The sequence below is a fragment of the Anabrus simplex genome, chromosome 3 (genome assembly GCF_040414725.1).
Source record: "Anabrus simplex isolate iqAnaSimp1 chromosome 3, ASM4041472v1, whole genome shotgun sequence".
Classification (NCBI taxonomy): domain Eukaryota; kingdom Metazoa; phylum Arthropoda; class Insecta; order Orthoptera; family Tettigoniidae; genus Anabrus; species Anabrus simplex.
In genome coordinates this window covers 442,818,128-442,840,294 of record NC_090267.1, presented here as the reverse complement: position 1 = coordinate 442,840,294, position 22,167 = coordinate 442,818,128, and the positions used below count along the sequence as shown (strand labels likewise).

Sequence of the window (22,167 nt, the reverse complement as noted above, 5' to 3'; positions counted from 1 at the left end):
TTTCATTTTTCCGGTGATATAACACTCTTCCCTCACAGAAAAAAGTTCTTGGACGTCCCGTATGCGGTAGATGTCAATCCTATCTTCCTCCCGGAATCTTGTGACAATAGCAGAGACTGTACTTTTCTTCATTTGTAACATATCAGCAATTTTACGACAACTTTTACCTTTAGCATGGTGAAAAATTACTAGCTGCCGCTGTTCGATTGTGCTCTCTCTTCCTCTGCGGCCCATTTTCACCTACGTTGTACACAGCACTCTAACACACTGAATGTTTACGTTCGCACTGTCCGTGGCTCTTTTACATATGACCTCTGCACGGCAACTGACTTTTGTCCGAATAATTTTGTTGAAGCACGTTAACTGCGTTCTGAGGTTCCATGGTCACTGGTTCTCTCCTGTTTTCTAAAAGTACACATTTGAACGTCGTGTTGAATCTGTCAAACTGGGTTCTATCAGAAACTAGTTTGCGTGTACGATATTTTCTCTGAAATATAGGGCCAGTGTGTAGAAAAGACTATAATTACTAACGTGTCCGAATAATTATGTGAGTCACTGTATGTGGTGGAATCTGCCTGCACTTTGTTGTAAAGATTACTATGTGCTGTTTCATGTGCCCTACGTATGAAGTCCAGTCGTTCTTTGAGTCGAACGTGCGCAGTTACTTGGTTGAATGGGCGTGTCATAATGCTGACAATAAGTGCAGTGCGCTTCGTTCGTTGTAGCCGTTTGCCATATAAAAATCGCATGTTGTTGTTCCTTTTTGATGTATGCTTTCTTTCTAAAGGTGAAGAGTGACTTTTGAGACTTAAGGAAGTTAAATCTTAATAAGTTAAACTTTAACTATGAATGCCCTAAGAGTATAGAAATAACAATGAAAAGCCCGAAGCTAGATTCGAACTCTGAATCCGTAGGAAAAATCATATGCTGGCTGCGATTAGTGCCATGTAGCCACTCCAGGTGACGAAGAGTAGGTCTCGTATCTCTGTACTAATGGAATAATCTACGCAATCGCTTCGAAATTGATATTGTATGTTACAAGTTCTGAACTCGAATGTGCAGACAGGTTTATCTTTGCTGCAAACACCTTGGTAAAGAATCGTGTCTCTCTTAAGCCCAGATAGTTGCAACCATTCCCTACGAGTAGAGTATGTACCTGGTACTTGGTTAAATGAGTCCAGCATCATGTTTTAGGTAGTATTCACAATGAATTTGTCCGTAGTCGTTGTTACATGGCGATAATTATGTCTGTTTATTATAACTTCCTTAGAAGAATATCTGAAACTTCAGAAAAATCAAGTCTTCGTAAAGTATGCTAGAAGTGTACGAAATGAAATTTAAAGAGGCATGACTCAGTAAGGTTTCTAACCCTCACTGCCCCATTTAGCTTATCCAGGTACATCTAACATGCGTAATTCCGCGCAGCTACTTCCTGCTTGAACGCCCAGTTCTTACAACTTTGTATTCACGAGGAGAGCGAAAGTTCTCACTTCGTAAAGTTACTGATGTGTTACAGCCTTATGGTCCAATTTTATGACTTTATTGAAAGCTGTAACGGTAGTAATTACTAATTACATGCCGTAAGCTATCACATCTGCTGACAGCATTTGCGTGCCATAGATTATAAAATACTGTGAAAAAAGCGTGTCCATCTATTTCGATGTGATGAGACTGTACAAAATGGCGGTGAATTGACATGTCCGTAATTGGTCCTAACCTATCACGTTTTTCTATGATACCGTGACCACCCTTTTCTGTCAAAAGAAAATGGCCTCTTGAACTAATCACGTGCGCAATTCTTTACCGACAGCTAAAGGAGTGGCTATGGTTTGTACAGTACAGTAACATTTCGTGAAAATGACTGAAGTATTGGACTCTGCTCTACCTAAAATGGTACAGTGTTTTTGAGATGGGCCTCACTTACTGCCTCTTGTACCGTTTTTGCATTCTGCGGGAAAGGCTGTACCGGACTAACTGCACATAAAATTGCCGTTGCCGGACTGAGTGGCTCAGACGGTTGAGGCGCTGGCCTTCTGACCCCATCGCGGCAGGTTCGATCCTAGCTCAGTCCGGTGGTATTTGAAGGTGCTCAAATACGTCAGCTTCGTGTCGGTAGGGTTACTGGCACGTAAAAGAACTCCTGTGTGACTAAATTCCGGCACCTTAGCGTCTCCGAAAACCTTAAAAATAGTTAGTGGGACGTTAAGCAAACAGCACTAATTATGAATTAATTAACATTGCTGTTAAGATGTTGCGCAAGATAGGACTAAGAGACATTTCATTCCTAGCTGGTTGCATATGTTTAAGAAAAAATAAGGACAGCTGTACCACCCGGTATACATGCGAATAAGCCCATTAGGGCTAAGCAGAGCACTTAAAGGCGTGCATTGTCCTTCCTTTGTGTCCATATTTCTTTCATTCCTTTACTGTGGGCTTCCTTTCTGTCTTCAGACCAGGTTATTCTAGTCTGCTCTTTTTGGTCTTTCCTCTTGGTCAACTTGCCATTTGTGAATTTTGGATCTGATGATTACCCTGTTTTGGATATCTGCTGGTATAATCCCTGCCTGTTTCAAATCGGTTTCAATGTATCTAATTTGATTGTACTCATGTTTTCGTAGAATTCCACTATTTGTTTGGTACGTCTGTCTGGATGCATTCTTTTAATATGTCCATAGAATCTTAACCTGCGTTTTCTAATGTCACTGTGGATATTTTTGTATTGTTTGATTTCTTGTCTGTCTTGGTATTGTCCGTCGGCGAGTTTTGGTTCTAGAATTTTACTTAAGATTTTGCGTTCCTTTTTCTCAATGTGTTCTGTGTCTGCTTTCCCGTTCAGAGTTAGCGATTACGATTATTATTATTATTATTATTATTATTATTATTATTATTATTATTATTATTATTAGGGACTGATACTCTCGTTATTTTGCCATTTATAACAACCTCCACCGTCGTATGTTCGAGAAAATTGAACGTGCGCTCTATTTCAGTGTCTGCTCACCTTTCTTTATTACAGCCGCACTGAATTGTGTGTACATGATTACATCAGCACAATAACGCAAACTGATTCACAAGCTTAATAATAATAATAATAATAATAATAATAATAATAATAATAATAATAATAATAATAATAATAATAATTGTTTTTACGTGCCACCAGTAAATCTGGCTGACGTATTTGAGCACCCTCAAATACCACCGGACTGAACCCAGATCGAACCTGCCAAGTTAGGGTCAGAAGGCCAGTGCCTCAACTGTCTGAGGCACGCAAGCTTAAGAAGTTCACGATCTGCTTACAACAACGTTGTTAAACCCTGTAGAAGTTACAATATGTATGTATGTATGTATGTATGTGTTTGTTTGTTTGTTTGTTTGTTTGTTTATTTATTTGTTTATTTATTTATTTATTTATTTATTTATTTATTTATTTATTTATTTATTTAAAGTTGGTTTGTGCGATATTACTTTTTGCCAGTGCTTTTATTGCAAGGTAGGGACTTACTAATACTGGTGTGAAATTGAAAACCTTCTAAAATAATATTATACTGCATAAGCATGCTAAATGATATAATTTTGTATTTTCCCTTTTTCTACCAATAAGGAGAATCGTAGAACAGATTTAAAAAAATCAATATCCCAGAACGCAGAACTGCAATACAGTAAACCAAGGAAGTAGCGGCGCAGTTTGGGTCACGTAGCTCTCAGCTTGCGTTCGGGAGATAGTGGGTTCGAACTCTACTGCCGGTAGCCCTGAAGATGGTTTTCCGTGATTTACCATTTTCACACCAGGCAAATACTAGGACTCTACCTTAATTACAGTAAGGTTACGGTCGCTTCCTTTCTAACCCTATCGTCGGTGCGATGTAAAGCAAATTGTTAAAAAAGAAGAAACCCCGAAGCATTATACGCATCGACCACTGATTAAAGAGAGGAAAGAAAGGAAAACTCGAAGGAAAATCTTCGGCCCACTCTACAGAGGGAATCTGTTTGGAAAGACAGTTTCATGAGCTACAGTGAGTCAAAATGAAACTCGTACACTAGAGGAAAGCATGTTTATTTGTAGTCAACAAAAGCATTACTTTATTTTAGTCTTGGTACTGCTTTAACAAATACACATTTCTCTACTAGGATACAAAGTAAATCAACTCCTATTTCTTATACTTGCAAAGAAAATTAATACATTATTCTGAAATATACATGAAACAGGTCAAAGTAAAACGCATACACCATCAAGTAGTTCCTGAGCGATCTCTAATTACAACAATATTTTTAACAGTCAATACTATGTTGCGTACCCTTTAGCACTTTTCGCGGTTGTTAAACGGTTAGGCATAGATTGTACCAACTTTTCGCAATAAGATGGATCTATTTTCTTCCATTTTTCACATAAAGCCATTTTCAGACCATCTTTGTTCGAAATCTGGTGTTTTCTTATTGCTACATCTAAGTAATGCCATAGATTTTCTATCAGATTTAAGTCTGGTGACTGTGTAGGTGTCTCGAGTACTTTTGGGCAATTATGCAGCAGCCACATCCGTACTTTACGAGCTTTGTGCTTCGGATCGTTATCTTGATAATACTTAAATCCATCAAGTATTACAAGCTTTTGAGCACAAGGTCGTAAATATACTTTCAGTATATTTAGGTACACATGTTGATCCATGGTCCCATCAGTAAAAGTCAACTCTCCTGATCCACTAGCTGACATGCATCCCTAGACAGTTATACTACCTCCACCATGTTCGACATTTGGACGTAGATTGCTAGGTTTCAACTCCTCATTTGGTTTCCTCCAGACATTAACATTTCCATCTGATCCGAAGGGACTGTATTTGCTTTCATCTGCAAAAATAACGGTTTTTCAGAAGTGAAAATCTTTTTTCTATATACTCCTTAAAGAAGCTCAACCTTTTCTTCCTATTAATCCTGCTAACAAATATTTTTCTCCCTAGCTATTCGTTCATGCATGTTACTTTTTCTTAGGATAAGTCGAATAGTTTCTGGATAGGCTATCTTGTTACCATGTTCCTCAGCCATCATAGCGAGTTTCGGAGCATTACTCACTGGATTTTTCTTCACTATCCAACGTTCCTCCCTGAGGTTGAAAATTTTTCTGCCACTCACTCTGTCTTTATTTTTAATACTGCGTGTACTTTTATATCTATTTATAACGCACTGTACAGTTGCATGTCTCCTCTTTACAAGTTTATCAATTTCTCAAACTGATTTTCCTCTCTTATGGTGAAAAATCATCAGTTCTCTCTTCTTTCGAAGATTGTCCTCTTTGACGCCCCATGATAGCACCGGAACGTGTCTGTACTTCACAGCTCTCCACAATAAACTGAATGTAGTGTCGAAACGCAAACATACAGCATTTGTACTGCCCTCTTATCTGCCAATGTAGGACTGTATGAATTTCATTTTGACGTGCTCCAATAGCATATAGACAAAGAATCTGTTATATCTTGCTAAGGTAAGGGATATGCTAACTTGCCTGTGGTGACTCAATAATACAAGACATACTTTTATTGTTCTACATATAAAATGCGAACATAAATTATTGCCCACATTTCTATTCACAAACACATAACTAGTGACAGTGGTGTATGAGTTTCACTTTGACTCACTGTATATCGGTATTCTGAAGAAGTCTGAGACCCTTTCAGGAAAGTGGAGTTAAAATTCTGTGGTCATGTTCTTGGAATGAGCAGGTTTTATTTATTTTATGTATTAATACAATTTTGCTTTACGGCGCACTGACACAGATAGGTCTTATGGCGATGATGGGATAGGAAAGGCCTTAATTAAGGTACAGCCCCAGCATTTGCCTGGTGTGAAAATGGGAAACCACGGAAACCATTTTCAGGGCTGCCGACAGTGGGGTTCGAACCTACTATCTCCTGGATGCAAGCTCACAGCTGCGCGCCCCTAACCGCACGGCCAACTCGCTCGGTGGGAATGAACAGGAATAGACTGACCGAAATAATTCTCAAACTCTCACTGAAAGTTAAGAACAGTTGGTTAATTGAAATTAAGCGACCTCCAGTCAATCGGCATCGCAGGCGAAACTGTGCTGGACAGATCTACATTCAGAACATTAGTCGACAATCACCTATTTTCAGACAAACCCAAAACCAAACCAACAAAACCGGGACGGAAGAAATTAAGTCATGTTTCTGCGAGGAGACGAATCGTGCTCCTCAGTTGGACATAACGATGTAAAGAAAAAAGAGAAACGGTACTGGATATAGCTGTTTAGCTGCATTGTTTCACTGGCTATGAAACCAGCTTCGTGAAAGTAGCAACAGTCGCTAACATACTACCATATGCTATGCGCAGACAATAGAGCTGCATTTGAAGCAGAATGAGGTGTGCCCACGAGTGAGAAGTGCTTCAAACACTTGTAGATACACGTGCAAATAACTTTGAAGCGTAGGATTATGAAGTGTCGCGGCACGCCCTCTGTGTGCCACTTACTACAAGAAGATTAATATTGTCAGTTGACAATCTAGGACTAAGGAAACTGCGGTCTAAGCACTCAGATATTTCATATGCCTCCTTTTAGTGCAATAACTTGCGCTCCCTGATGCCTGAGATGAATGTAGAAGCGTATTCAGTTAAGATTCTACCGGTTAAGGAGGCTTAAGATAAGCATATTTGATGTTTATGTATTTCTCACTTTAAATTGTTGGGTAAAGCCGTAGTTTCTCCCTCATATTAAATGCATGCCTCAGAATATTATCTTATAGTCATGTCTATTTCTTGCTATATATTACTGTATATTCCACTATATCCAACAAGCAAGCAACAAATAGAAATTTTATAATAATGACGCAGGTTTATCATTCCTGTATAATATACTATTGCCTACCTGGTACTGTTGTATACATCATGGTATCGGAGTGATAGACCTACATCGTTTTTCCCGAAGCAAATAAATCTACGAGATAATGGTTGACTTCAACACCCCATTTATTTGAAGTAAAGGACTAGCAACAAACGAGGTAGCACAGGAGCGTGAAAACACTTCATTCATTGAAAAGTGCAATAGTGTTCAATGAAGATAGGCGTTTAAAGTAGGTAAGCATGTATGTATGTCTTAAAATGTCTTGGAACACGTAAAACCTCTTTTGCCGATGCAAGTAATAATAATGGCGTGTGGCCTCCAAAGAGGCCTGAGGCAAGTCTTTCGAGCTGACGCCGTATAGGCGACCTGCGCATCTATGAGGATGGAGCCCTACCTATGATGTTAATTATGAAGACGGCACACACACCCAGGCCCCCAGCCATCGGAATCAACCAATGAATCCCCGACCCAGCCGGGAATTGAACCCGGGACCCTTTGGACCAAAGGCCAGCACGCTAACCATTTAGCCATGGAGCCGGACAGCGATGCAAGTGACCTGTGGTGAGACTGTACTGTACAATACGCACCTCAACATAAATTGCATTATTTCAAACGGTAAATCATATAAACCTTTCCTCATATTACTTGTAGGGGAGCGATGTGTTGATTTCCAAGGCTAAGGACTCTCCAACGCGCCCATAGAAATGTATTTACTTTTATAGGAAATGTGCTACGCATTTCTTTTTTCCGCTTCAATAGTTGGCGAGCATTTATACGCGTAGATGGTCATGCCTCCCCCTGTTAGCGGCTTGTCGTGACGTACGCGCTTCCTGGCTATCTCCGGCCTTTAGCAGTTTAATCTATTATTTTTATTAGGGGAGAGTCCTACAGTACCGGCCACCTTAACGTTTTCCCTTATAAAAAATAAAATGCTATACGGTAGGAGATTTTCATACAATAATCTTGTACTTCATTAAATGCTTTTGCAATGTCAGGGTGTGATTTGCATAATATCTCAAAAGTGTATAATATTTTAAAATACATCAAAGCTTAATTTTCAAGGACTGCAAACATCTTCTTCCAGTACCGGCCAGTTACCATTTTCTAAGATATGTGTCAAATATATTACTAACATCAAACAAATACAGAATGAACTCAACACATAATTATTGCAATTGACATCCACTAACTTCAAGTTTGGTTTAATGTATGCAGTAATTACAAGTAAAATACAAAATATTCCATTGGTCTACACATCCAACGTCCGTCCAGTCTTTGCATTTGATGCACTGCACCCATTCTTCATCCAATGACTCACAACAAAATATAATGCATAATGTGTTTTCTTCCATTTTCTTAGTATTTACATAATAATCATAATAAAACTTCTTTCCGGCAGTTTTGTTTCCCTTGTTGAACTGGTGAGGTACTTTTGAATGCTCGGCCAAAGCGAATGCTAATAGTAAAAATTTTTTCCTGCTCAGGAACATGAAGATTATCTAGATATTTCATATAAGTAACCAACTGATTTTGCATATCGTAATCAAAGGATTTTTTAATTCGTCCCATCTGAGGAGTTAGATCCACAGCCACACCAACTCTAAGTGCTCTCAGACGATCTCCTAACGTACTTTGCGCACAAAGCCTCAGCAGCCTGCCTTGCAGTCATTTTGTTAGAAATAATTTAGTTTAGTGCCATCTTCATCCCGTCCTCGGTCCACTTTCATTTTATTTTACCCATTTTCTCGGTCATTTCACACTGGAAAGTGATAAGAATTGGATATAGTTTTATTTTTTAAAGTCCCATTGGCCGGTACTGTACGAAACTCACGTGAAGGAACTTCCCCAACTGGATATTGTTTAATAAACGATGTCGTGAAACTCTTACCAGCTGTAGCATCCTCAAAGAATGTATATAATATATAAGTAGAAACAAAATCAACAGATTACCTGGAAATGAAGTTCCTGGGGCTTGAAAATAACTTATCGCGCGCGATTGTAAGCCGGCCAACATACAACTCTCACATCTCATACAAGACTTAACGCTAAACGAAACCCCCAAAGTTTGACAGACGGGAATGTAGCATCCTTCATATGCCACCTGTAAGCTACTGCCATATAGCACCTAAAACGAGAACCAGCAATGGCCGGTACTGCAAGCCGGCCGGTACTGTAGGACTCGCTTGATTTCTCTTTCTTCCGGTATAAAAACAAATAGGTGTCAGTAAATGTCCAAAAACTACAGACTGATGTACAAGGCCTTTAAAACGTTACTGGGATGATCTCCATAGTTATCGACTGTTGGAGTTAAAAACTTTCACATGGCGCCACTGATATTTCCCTTATTTTTCACTGTGTCGAAAAATATATAGAACAAACACTTTGTTAATAATATTCTCAATAAATTTTGCCATGAGCTAGTTTCTTGCAAAACCAGCCCGAGTTTTATGTTTGTCTCCCTCTGAAGCCTTTCTCTTCTGAATTTTTCTGAACGCCCATATAGCTAAGATCCTACTTGCCCTTATCATAAACTTAAATACCAAGTTTCGTGAAAATCCTCACTGGTATCTCGGTTTTCCCGTGATGCTACAACAGACAAACCGACGGACAAAAATTAAACCTAACTCGAAATAGGTCAGTATTTATCCTATCCGGCATAAAACTAGATATCAGGTTAATATCAAAAAAGTACAGTCAGAAAGACGATTCTATATAATATAATACATATTTAGCTGTTGTACCTGTCGTTGGTGGGGCAGTCACTTAGCATGTGTAGGATAACATTTTTGTCGACCTCTCATGTTGTTCCCGAGATTCGGAGGCACCTAGGTTGACATGCCTTGCCTGTCAGTTTCTTTTCGTGACGCACTCGTTTCCTGGCTCTGTCTGACTTGTAGAAATTGAATCGTTTTTACATTATTGCTGCTCTTACTTCTGGTATAAGAACCAAATATCAGGTTGATATTCAAGGAATACTGACGGATGTACAAAGCATTTAAAATGTTGCCGGGATTATCTCAATAGAATTAGTAATTGTCACTTGAACTTTCACACGACCGCCACTGATATTTCCATTATTTTTCAGATGTCTGCAAAGGATATGGATCAGAAAAGATTGTAAATAACACCGTAATTCAATTTTTGTATGAGCACTCCCTACAATCCCAACCGTAAAAGAGATGCATCGAGTTTTATGTTCTTGATCCTCTCTGAAGCCCCATCCTGTTGATTTTTTATGGTTTGTGGCAAGATTGTCTCCCAACAGACTGTCTAAACGCCTGTTCACCTTCTGCTGAAACAAGAAAGACAAGAGACTGAGAAGAACATAAAAGAATTGGGGCTGGCAGACTTTCAGAACAGACTGGCTGTGAGATGGATTCTGGAGAAAGACCACAGTTTTCAGCAAAGATCTCCGAAGAAGACAGGTACTGTCTGGTACTGGGGAGCACAAGAATGGTGAAAAATTCCTATGGTGTAGAAAGATTCGCCACCAAACTTATTTAGCCTGTTTCGTTCTCAAAATTCCCATTTTATCGGCAGATATCAAACCACGCCTACTTTATGAAGATTAAAGGAGGAGATTCCTCTGATTTGCAGGTCACCTTTGACATTTATTGAGGCTTTAGGGCAATGGATGCATACCCATATTTTCGGATATAGGTCGATGGAGCATAGCACAGAAGTTCTAGCCTGAATATTGTGATTGAATAGATTGTGTTCTCTGTAATACTGTATCAGTTATTTTGATGTGAGGCAGATTTCAGTGACGCGGTCGGTTTTGTACAAGACAACCGGTTCAATTCCGACTGGAGTTGGTGGTATTCGAGTGTTTTTAAATGTGATGAGTATGTGTCTTTGACTTCTGGCGCGTTAAAGAACTCTTACAGGAACAAATTCTGACATCTCGGTGTCTTTAAAATCTATAGTACTTGAAAGAACATTGATAATGTAACATTTTATTTCGGTATGCCTGCTATTTAGTCAGATTGGGGAGTGATATTCTGCTGCAGAGGAAGCCAGTTCAGGTTGTGCCGCTCGATTTCTGCAGAATGTCATTCCTAAGTCTGAAAAGAGTACAGCATTTTCTGTCAGATACTTCTAGCAAAATCTGCTGAAATTTTGTGCGTGCTTTGTTCCAGTCTCCTAATGAAACAACTTTCGTAAAATTGCATGTCTGTTCAAGCCTTTGGAGTCCTCGAAGAGTTAAAAAGAAACAGCGTGCAATTATATTCTCGCCCAAAGTATTTACTCAACGCAGTAGTTTTAGAAGTTCTCTCTGACCTTGCCTGTGGCTAAGTAATTAGGATACGGATCTTACGCATGACACTGTCGATCCAAGGACGTTTAGGTGTGAAGATTGAGGGCGATCGTTGGTGTTGCTACGAATCTGTAGCGTAGTTCCTGTTAGACGGAACAGCTGTTGTAACAGAGAAAGCGGGCAGAATGGAGAAACGGAATGTAAGAGATGAAACTCTGTTTAGTTAATGAAAGTTGCCTCATTTCAGGAATATTTCGAATTGAGTCACTCTGCGGATCATATTTTTAATATACTGTTCTTCGTGCGTGAACTGCTTTAATATTCAGGCCATTTCTGGTTTTACCTCAGTTTGTCCTCTTCGTGCTTTATACAAATGCCTTGAAGAGGAGGATGTTTTGAGCCCGACCTGTATCCGTTTCTGGTCCATCATCATCATCAAAAGCTTTCATTCTACCACCCTGAAGGGGTGAGGTGGGCCATGTAGAAGGTAACGCTTTTTGTCAGGCCAGGAAATTCAGGCGATTTGAGGTGATCTAGAGGATTAAGGAAGAGTTCTGGTCCATTCATCTTGACAGTGTGGATTTCCGTCGTGTGCCGCTCGGTCACGGAAACATTGGATCTTTCGCCGATATTCCCTAACAGTGTTCACTCTGTGAGGAGAAAATGATTTCGGGTTAATTCTGTGATATATATTCTACCCGCTGTTTGTTAACTGTTACTCATAACTTTAACTGCCGTTCCCGTTGTTGACGGGTTAGTTTTGTAGAATTTTAGCAGTACTGTCACCTGGTGGCGTAGTAGACAGAGCATTTCACTTCGTCAGTCACTTTAATGATATTGATTTAGAGGCTCTTGAACGCGTGCTAAATCTACTAAAAGCGTAATTTCCTGAAAAACCATTATAGTTAAAAAAACGCACATGATCTTTTTTGTTTGTAGAAAACTGAATATTTTAAGTACACATGCTGTGCTTTGTTTTGTGATAGAACCAACCATTTGCCCATTATTATGTTCTTTCGCACATAAAACATGTGCAGGCTCAGTAAATACCTACATGTTAATGGCCCCCATTTCGAAACTTAATTATTGAACAATCACAATAGGCCCATGTTTGAAATTAATATCTGAGATATATCCATACCAAATTTCAACTCAATTGGTCCCGTAATTTAGGTGTGATTGATCAAGAAAGAAACAGACACATTTTAAACTATTACGCGGCTAAGTAGCTCGAACGGTAGAGCGCTGGCTTTCTGAGCCCAACTTGGCAGGTTCGATTCTGGCTCAGTCCGATGGTATTTGAAGGTGCTCAGATACATCAGCCTCGTGTCGGTAGATTTACTAGCACCTAAAAGAACTCATACTAAACAAAATTCCGTCACCTCTTGTCGTTTCTCTGCTTTGCAAAAATTTCTTCTCCACTTCTAGCTTCTTTCATCTCAATACACTAATTATTACCAAGTTTCATAAAAATCAGAAGCGGGAAAGTCATGCAGGGTTCGCTTGTTAGTAGCATTTGTTCTTGGGTTTTGGGAGTTTGCAAAATTTTAATGAAATGAATTATTTTTCTTCTTCTTCTCTACTGGATGTTGGCAGTCACATATCAGAATTTCATTTGGGGAGTCCACCAGCTGTTCCCAGTGATGTGCAGCCTTGTATAGAGTATGTTTATAGTGTTATAATTTATATTGTAATTTCTGTGTGTTTGACAGACTGGAAGTTTTTATTACATTTTCCTTCAGCAGTGAATAAAAACTGTTTGCTTTAAGGTTATGAAAAATCTTTTGACCCATAAGTTGAGCTTTCTTAACGCCACACTTTTCAGTTTTGGATCTGCTCCAAAAGTCTAAGGCACATAGAACAAACAACTGTTTTTGGGGAACCAAATCCAACGTTAAATTTTGTATTAAATATGTTCCTAGAAGAAGTCTACGTGACTCGCTTTTCAGGAGTAATCACGGAATTGTATAATGTCGCCACATCTTTCTCATGTTGAGAGTCGCAGGTAAATACACGTGACAGCTTTTCTCCCTGCAGTAATGTGACTCAGTTGGAACATACCTTTTTATATGAGCAATTACTTCCTGTCGTTTGGGCTCATTCTTCATCGTCTGGCGATCACCTCCTCTTCTCTCCTTAGCAATACCTCCAATCTTGTGGTGATGACGTGCGATGTTTTGCATTCTTGGTTTTGAAACACAAAGAATGTTCAAAAATGTTTCACGGCATACTTTCACTAACCCGCCTGGTACTTTTTCTGTACGAAATAAGAGATTGTCTGTCCCCTGTTGATTTGTCTTTCTCCTCTGCAACGAAATCTCGAAGGCGTCTTGATACTCACGTATTTCAAAAGGAAATTATCCTGGTAAATTTTATCACACTTTGCATAAAAGCTGGCATGAAAAGTTAATATCTGTCATTTTCAGGCTAGCACAGTCCCATCCGGTTCGATGACCTCATTTCGGATACTCTGGAAGTCCTTTTGACGAATATCTGAAATCACGCATATAGGCCTAAACAAAAACTTGTTATTCATAGATCAATATTAGGTCATGTCAGTGCTAATAGTCAACACACGTATTTATTACTTTCACACAAATACAATCCGGGAGATAGTGGGTTCGAATCCCACTATCAGCAGCCCTGAAGATGGTTTTCCGTAGTTTCCCATTTTCACACCAGGCAAATGCTGGGCCTGTACCTTAATTAAGGCCACGGCCGCTTCCTTCCAACTCAACGAGCTAGAATAACATAGAGAGGCGGAAGCGCTGCCTGGGTGAACCTAATAGAACGAACGTCCGCCATGTTTCCTGTTGTCACACAAGCAAGGGGGCATGGCCTTTAAATGACGAAACGTGTAGAAAATGCGCATTTTAGTATCGCTGGGGGAGAATTAAAGTCCGTTGCCGAAAGCTTGAAGCATGAAAGCGAATACCGCCACCTCATCATATTGCGGCACGAGGCCAACATCACGATCAGTTGATTGTAGGGTAGTTCGAAATCATCGCACAGTGACATACGAATAGCCTCGAAATCGGAACAAGAGCGTTACCCTGCTTGGCTGTTGTGGTTAAGCGTAAATTCGAATAAAAACGATGGACATAAATATTTATGACAGGAAACCTTAAAATCATAGGGACCTATAATAGGTTACAACCTCATTCTGTTAATATTTTTAAAATTATTGCATCCTCATGAGTACTGTGTTCCTTTCTTAATCTGTTTACCCTCCCGGGTTGGTTTATCCCACGGACTCAGCGACGGATCCCACCTCTACCACCTCAAGGACAGTGTTCTGGAGCGTGAGACATTGGGTCGGGGCATACAACTATGAGGGAGGGCTGCACCTGCTATGCTGAACAGGGGCCTTGTGGGGGGGAGAAGGAAGCGGCCGTGGCCTTAAGTTAGGTACCATCCCGGCATTTGCCTGGAGGAGAAGTGGGAAACCACGGAAAATCACTTCGAGGATGGCTGAGGTGGGAGTCCAACCCACTTCTACTCAGTTGACCTCCCCAGGCTGATAGAATCCCGTTACAGCCCTCGTGCCCCTTTTCAAATTTCGTGGTGGAGCTGGGAATCGAACCCGGGCTTCCAGGGGTGGCAGCTGCTCACGCTAACCAGTGCACCACAGAGGCGGCCCATGAATACTTTATCACAATAATCGTTTAGTGTAATTATTTATTATAATATAGGGGGGATATCATGTTTCTCCCATTACCATATCATACTGGGATTACTAGCTTGAAAGTTGTCCATTATGAAGTGTGGCATAGTTTTAAAAACCAAGGCAACAGACATCTACAATAAAGGCTGTATACGTTTCAAAAATAGCAGTAAAATGCTGTATTTATCATATTTGGTGTACGTTTGAACGAAATAAGTAATCTTTTGTGGTTACGTTTTCTTGGTGGTGGGCGTTCCATTTCCTTTATTTGTAAATGTGAATGAAAATTAAATAGGACTGGAAATGTACAGCGCATAAGCAACTGAATTGAGTGGGATACCATTTATCTCTTTTCGCCCTCACAACGCATTGTTCAGTTAATTCCTTGTTCTTTAAACGAAATCTGCAACAAAATTCGACAAATAATTACCGTGGCTATCCGTGCTTTCGCTAAGTAAACAATAAAATGGATTTAATTACAAACAGAAATTACAAAAAGGAATCTCGGCTATAATTCAGTAATACTTACTTAAAGTACGATATATCCTTGGTTTTATTACTCCGATTAGTACAACCATACGCTGAGCTTACGGTTGGCATTCTTGAAAGCGAGAATCTATCTTTTCACTTCTTAAAACTTAGGGAATTAATTTGGCATGCACGATCTCCCTGTCACCTCAACATATGCTCTCGCGCCAATTCGCTTTGTTTTGACAACCGTTAACATGGCTGCCCCTTATCAACTTGCTTCAAGCAGGGAGCGCTGATGTCAGGTATACAGCCCCTCTATGTTATTCTAGCTCGTTGTTCCAACTCCTAGGCCTTTCCTATCCCATCGTCACCATAAGACCTATCTGTGTCGGTGTGGTGTAAAACAATTAGCAAAAAAAAAATTAAATTGGAAATGGCATAATTTGCACAACTTTCATCTTTTTGTGAACATATTCATCATTCTCACCTGTTACTGTTTCTTGATGTATGTAGTATTTTTGCATCTGTTCATTGGTACAGGCCAGAGCAACATGTAGCTTCCACTAAAGTCTCAATTTGTGTATGTCTGACAGGATGGACACTATTATTATTATTATTATTATTATTATTATTATTATTAGCGTATGGTAACGTACACAAAACAATACAAAGATTAAATATACAGCACAAAACATTATATAAATAATTACAAGATGAACACACAACATTGAAAACAATCGTGCAAGCAAAAGGGTTCAAAGAGTTAGATCTAAGTTCTCTAGCCATTGTATGGCCTCAGAAGAAGCCACCACAAAGTCCTGGCTGGATCCAGCGAATGCCCTTCCAATGCTTTCGGTGACAATATGGTTGATGGTCTGCTTAACTGCACCACAGTCACAGACTGGAGATGATCTCATACCCCATTTAAACAACATTGAACCACATCTCCCGTGGTTAGTACGTACTCTGTTGAGGGCTACCCATGTCTTGCGGGGCAAATCAAAGCCAGCTGGAAGATTCTTATAATTGAACAGTGTCTGCCATTGAATCGGAGCTGCTGAGGTATGAGTAGTGCTGAGTAATGACATTCAGTGCATCTGGATTATGAAAGCAATAGCTTTTTTTTGGGGGGGGGTGCTGGTGAGGAAAGCAATGCAAAACTACGTTACTCTTCATTTCTTGTACTCCTCATTTTAGCACTGCTATCAGTTTTTGCAGTTTCCCTGTAACTGCATAACAGTTGGTGGTGCTGTTTGAGGATCTAACTAGCCTATGGGCTAATGACTTAATGGACAGACCGAAAGGCAGGCAGGCAAACAGACATACATTGTTACCATTGCCTTTGTGTTGTGCATTTTAAGGGTGCAATGCTGAATGTGTTTTTCTAATGCAGTTTATTTCATTTATGTTTCAGGTCTTTCTTCAGACTAAGAATGTGAGGAGAAATTGTACATTTTGGCTGTCCTGATGCTCCCATCAACTTCAGCAAGCGACTCAAGAACTTATGAAGACGCAGAAGAGGACGATACAGAGGCAATGGCTGTGCAATCCAGATTGCAGCCAAGAGCCTCAGTAGTCCATTTTGTTAGATGATACGCTGTTTCTGTCCCTTTTACCCGCCATGAATGCTACGATTGATGCAACACTGACTGCACCTGTGAACAGTATGGAGCAGCAGCAACATTCCCCAGTCATCACCACTAAGGCGAGTGGTGGTGTGTTAGCTAACTCTGTGATGGATCAGCTTAGGCCTCCCGATATTGGTGGCGGTGCTAAGGGACATTCGAATGTTTCAACGAAAGATAAACTTTGTGATAGGGGGGCAACCGTAGTGTCGTCTTCTTCAGGTTCTGTGACTGTAATAAATGTGCAACATGGGGGCACGAAGCCAGTAACGGAAGTGGCACATTCTGACAGTGGTAAGCATGGTTTTTTTTGTTGTCTTTGGTTCATTCGCAGTATAAAGCATGTCCCTTTTTTATTGTTAAGGTTGTTTACATAGACATTTACGATATTTTGAAATGGAATAATTAAATCAATGGAATGGAGATGGTAACAGTTGTTGAATTTATTTTGCTTTCTGAAGAAAAGTGTATTTTAATTATTTTGCTCAGAATATATTGAGCATAATTCATTTATTACTTCCTACAACAGTAGGTTGCTAAAATGAAGTGTATTACTGCTAATATAGAAAATATAGGACTAAAGATCTAGTTTACAAGCAGTTCGCATACACTTCCATAAAATCTGTAACTATATTTTAATTAAATAATTTGTTTGGAAAGTAAGGTTTGGAGACCAATCATAGTTACTGTTATAGCCCACTTAACTAGATTTAGAATTGTGCTATTCTATTTAAAATACAAAACTGTATTTATTAGAAAAACTTCACTCTGTATTAATGGTTAATGACAATGTAAAATAGGAAATGAGATGGTTTGCTGAGCAGAAAGTGACTTTTGATGCCAGTGGATATACAAGTAACTTTTCAGAACACCTGCAGACAGGAAACAACTCTTGGTTAGGAACTTCGTTATTGTGTCATTCTTCAGCTCTTCCAATACAACAATTATATACTGTATTCATAGTGATGAAACACAATGCTACAAATTGTGTGTGTAGACCTGTTGAGCACTGCATGCAAATTCTTACAGACAGGTACCATTGGGATAAATTATTGTGTAATTCATTTCCAAAAACGTATGGCACAGCCTTCTCTTTGAGAAGTGCAGTAACATATAAGTTGTGCCCTCTAAACTTTGTTACTAGCACAGTAAGTTTTCTTACTAATACGTAGGCAGTATTGAAATATCTGAAGTAACGCTTATTCATTTATGAACCCAAATAAAAATAAGCTGTTAGGCTAGAATAGCTGCTGGAGTTATTGATGTAACAGCAGGAAAGAAATAAGTTTCATATATATATATGTGTGAGGGGTATATCTCATACGGATATTGGTGCTCGTATAACTTAATATAAACAATTATTTGAGAAAATATTTGGGGTATAGAATGATGATTATTTTAAACTCTGATTAGTGTGGGCTACTTGTGAACATTTTGTGTAATGCCATGTCTCAGACTTATCACAACCAGTCCCATGTCTAGGCATAGCGAGCCTGCCTCTTACATAGTGATCCTGGGTTTGATTCCCAGCCAGGTCAGAGATGTATCTGGATCTGAGGGCTGGTTCATTGTCCACTTAGCTCTCTTATGGTGAGATACCAGCCACGGTCTAGAAAGTAAAGAACATAGCCTGAGAGAATTTGTCATGTTGAACACGTGTCATGTGATCTGCAGGCCTTCAGTTTGAGCAGCAGTCACTTGGCAGACCAGGGCTCATCTGCAGCTGTAGCATCATGGGATTTTTTTTTTTTTCATACTTATCACAAATTTATTGTCTGCTTCTGTAGTGTAATGGTTAGTGCTATTAGCTGCCATCCTCAGAGGCCCGGGTTCAATTTCCGGTACTGCTCGTGATATAAGAATGGCAGGAGAGCTGGTATGTGGTTGAAATGGTAGATGCAGCTCACCTACATTGGGGTGTGCCTGAAAAGGGCTGCACCACCTTGGGATGAGGTCAAATATATTTTACTGTAACTGTTAGTTGTGTTGGAGGTCTGGTAGTCTCTAGGGATGTCTTGACTTAATCTTTTAAAATATAATGAACCTATATTGCTTGAATGTTAACCTTACCATGTGCATGAAGGCATTCAAAAAGCTATCACTGTATTTTAAAAGAATATTATCCTGTTCCATATTACTTCAGTACTTTTTAAGAACAAAAGATGATAGCCATGTGACTTACCTAGTCAGTGACTATTCGTTGTCTATCAAAATGTCACTGCCTCTTTGTCTACTTTTACATTATATGATATTGAGTGAATTTTGACAAACGGTGGTCTTTTCTTTCCAGGAAATAACGTCAAGTATTATCAGGCCTGCAATGGTAAGTAATTAGGTTACTTGAAAACTGTGATAATATGCATATTGTGGTGATAGTCTTCAAAATAGTCACGTTGTACCTTGGTTTAGCTAGGCCTGTTATATAGTATGTTGCAAAGTGGAGGAAAGTGGCACATGCTAAGGATGGAGGAATATGGAAGCTTCAAACATCTTCCTTAGTGAGTCTAAAGAATACTAAGCATTGTGCAAAGTTGCTTAAACTTGTTGATAATACACTGACCAGCAAAAATAAACTAGAGCACTTTAATATTTTATGTAAAATATTAAGTAATTCCACAAAAATATATTTGTTTTCCATTATTCATTTACGTTTTACAGCATGCATTAACTCTCAGTTTTCCTTGTATTTTGCAATTATTTATATTTTTCTGCTTTTTGTTTTCTTTCCAGTTGGTTTTTTGTAAATTGTTCTTAAATTTATGGCCAAACCAAACAAAATGGCCTATAAACACATGGGCATACTGTTTACAATGTGTTGGATGGGCTCCGCCAGGATGCAGTCCCACTCTTCCAGCAGGGATGATCTCGCTTGTGCCAAGGTGGTTGTGTCATGTTGTTTGACACTCCTTCTGAGCATGTACTATACATGTTCAATGGGGTTTATTTCAGGACTACTTGCCAGGGTTTAAATTCGAACTTCCTGCAGATTGCCATACCTGAGCAGTCTAGGCAAGAAATCGACTGCAAAATATCAGACATGTGAGAATGAATGAGCAAACAGTAAGAAGGAGTATACAAGAAGCTTATCTTTCTTCCAAGAGACGTGCACGAGGGCACCTACTCAAATGACAACACAGAGAGGCACGTCTTCATTTCACGAGACGGCATCTGGGATGGACCCGGAAGCACTGGGGCTCTGTTCTCTTCATTGATAAGAGACACTTTAATCTCAGGTTTCCTGATGGAAGAGTAAATCAGAATCAAATCAAAATCTCTTTATTTGCAAATGAGGTGTCTACCTCAGTGGCAAATGGTACACTAAAATACATTATTGTCAAGTGTAAGAGAGGGCCAAGAGCCCTAACTTTGCCACTTAATAAAGACACAAATAAATAAATAAATAGATATTAAATTAACAAGAGAAGAAAATTTTCCCAAAATACAATATTATACAATTTATGCTAACAATTTTTTCTATTAAACACACAGCTCATCCTTAATAAATTTATATTGTTTACAAAATTCTACTTATAATATCTTCTGTACTACTTACAAATATAGTCAACTGATATACAGTATGTGGAATTACTTCAAATGATACTATACAACTGGTGTAAGATTAAAATTTACATTGCATTTATTTATTTATTTATTTATTTTTTTACCCATACTGGAATTTAAGTAGCATAACGACCTGCTGCATCTTAACCAGAGCCTTTTTGCCACCACTTTTCAGAGTTCCTGAAGGGCCTTCACAGCTACCGTAGTGGTCCCAGGGCCCTCAAAGTCCCCACTGTGCTTCACCCCTACAGGCAGTCCCCTACTTTGGCTGTCCAAACTCCTTAGACCAGGGGATCGAATTAATTTATTCACACACATTTTTATTTACATTAACCTGCACTGGTCGAATGCCCTCTAACATTTCATTTATTTTCTCTGTTGCTGTTTATTCTCTTCTTGAATATCTGTACAGATTTTGGAAAAGGATCAAACACTACTCCTGGTAAACTGTTCTACTCCTTCACACTCTTCCCAATGAATGAAAATTTACCCCAATCGCTTCTGCTAAAATTCCTTCTAATTTTATACTTGTGGTCAGTTCTGCCGATATAATTATTTTCCAACTGAAGCCTCTCATGGATTTCTCCCCATGCTGCTTCTCCTGTATAGCCTCTATATAATCCTATAAGTCTAGTTTTCTCCCTTCTCTTACTTATAAAGTTTCCCACCCAAGTGCCTCTAACATTCCTGATTCACTACTTTTTCTCCTGAAATCCCCTATTACAAATCTTGCTGCTTTCCTCTGCACACTATCTATTTCTTTTATTAGGTATTCTTGGTGAGGATCCCAAACACTGTTTGCATATTCCAATAATGGACGAACCATACTTAAGTAACTTTTTCTTTTAATTCCATGTTGCATCCTTTAAGTAGCCTCATTATGACGTGTAACAATCTGTATGCTTTCCCAGCAATATCATCAACATGACCCTTCCAGTGCAAATTACTTTCAAATCTCACACCTAAGTATTTGCACATGCCATCTTTTGGGATAACTACCTCATCGAAAGTATATTCAAATTCGGTTTGAAAGCTCCTGTTTGTAAATGTTGTAACAGTTGATTTGCCTCCATTAACCTTCATATTATTCTCTTCAACCCATTGCTGGATACTCTCAAGGTCCCTTTGTAATTCTGAACAATCCTCAATATTATTTATTTCCCTATAAACAATTATGTCATCTGCATACAATCTTATTTTTGATGTTATATTGTTCCCTAAATCATTTACGTATATTAAGAAAAGTAACGGACCGGTCATACTACCCTGTGCAATTCCCTTCCAAACTTTCTCTTCCTGTGATACATTATTTCCTACTTTGATTTTCTGAACCCTTGAATTTAGAAATGTTTTTATCCAACGTGTGACCCTTACGTCCAATCCTATTCCCTCGAATTTCTTTAATAATATTCCATGTTCCACTCTATCAAAGGCTTTGGGAAGATCTATGGCTATGCAATCTAACTGGCCTCCTGAATCCAATTGATCTGATATGTCCTGCTGAAATCTCACCAGTTGTGCCTCACAAGAAAATTTCTTTCTAAATCCATACTGGCTCCTCATGAACCAATTTTTATCATCACATATCCCTCTGATGTACTTAGCTATTAAACTCTCCAGTATTTTACAAACTATACTGGTCAGGCTGATTGGTCTGTAGTTCTCTGGTTTCCTTTTATCTGGAGGTCTGGAGAGAGGTACAGCACCAATGGTTTCTCCTCAAGGACTCCATTTGGGT

The 22,167-nt window shown here is 39.1% G+C and overlaps 1 protein-coding gene across 2 annotated transcripts in view; it reads left to right on the top strand.

The window, feature by feature from the left end:
• The window catches only part of Hr39 (Nuclear hormone receptor FTZ-F1 beta), a 190,517-nt gene that overhangs the window by 97,227 nt on the left and 71,123 nt on the right, over positions 1–22,167 (top strand). For both annotated transcript variants that reach the window (XM_067143523.2, XM_067143522.2), the window contains exons 2-3: positions 16,658–17,162; positions 19,159–19,191. In XM_067143523.2, coding sequence (XP_066999624.2) covers positions 16,865–17,162; positions 19,159–19,191 — 331 coding nt within the window. In that variant the 5' untranslated portion in view covers positions 16,658–16,864. The remainder of the gene's footprint in view (positions 1–16,657; positions 17,163–19,158; positions 19,192–22,167) is intronic.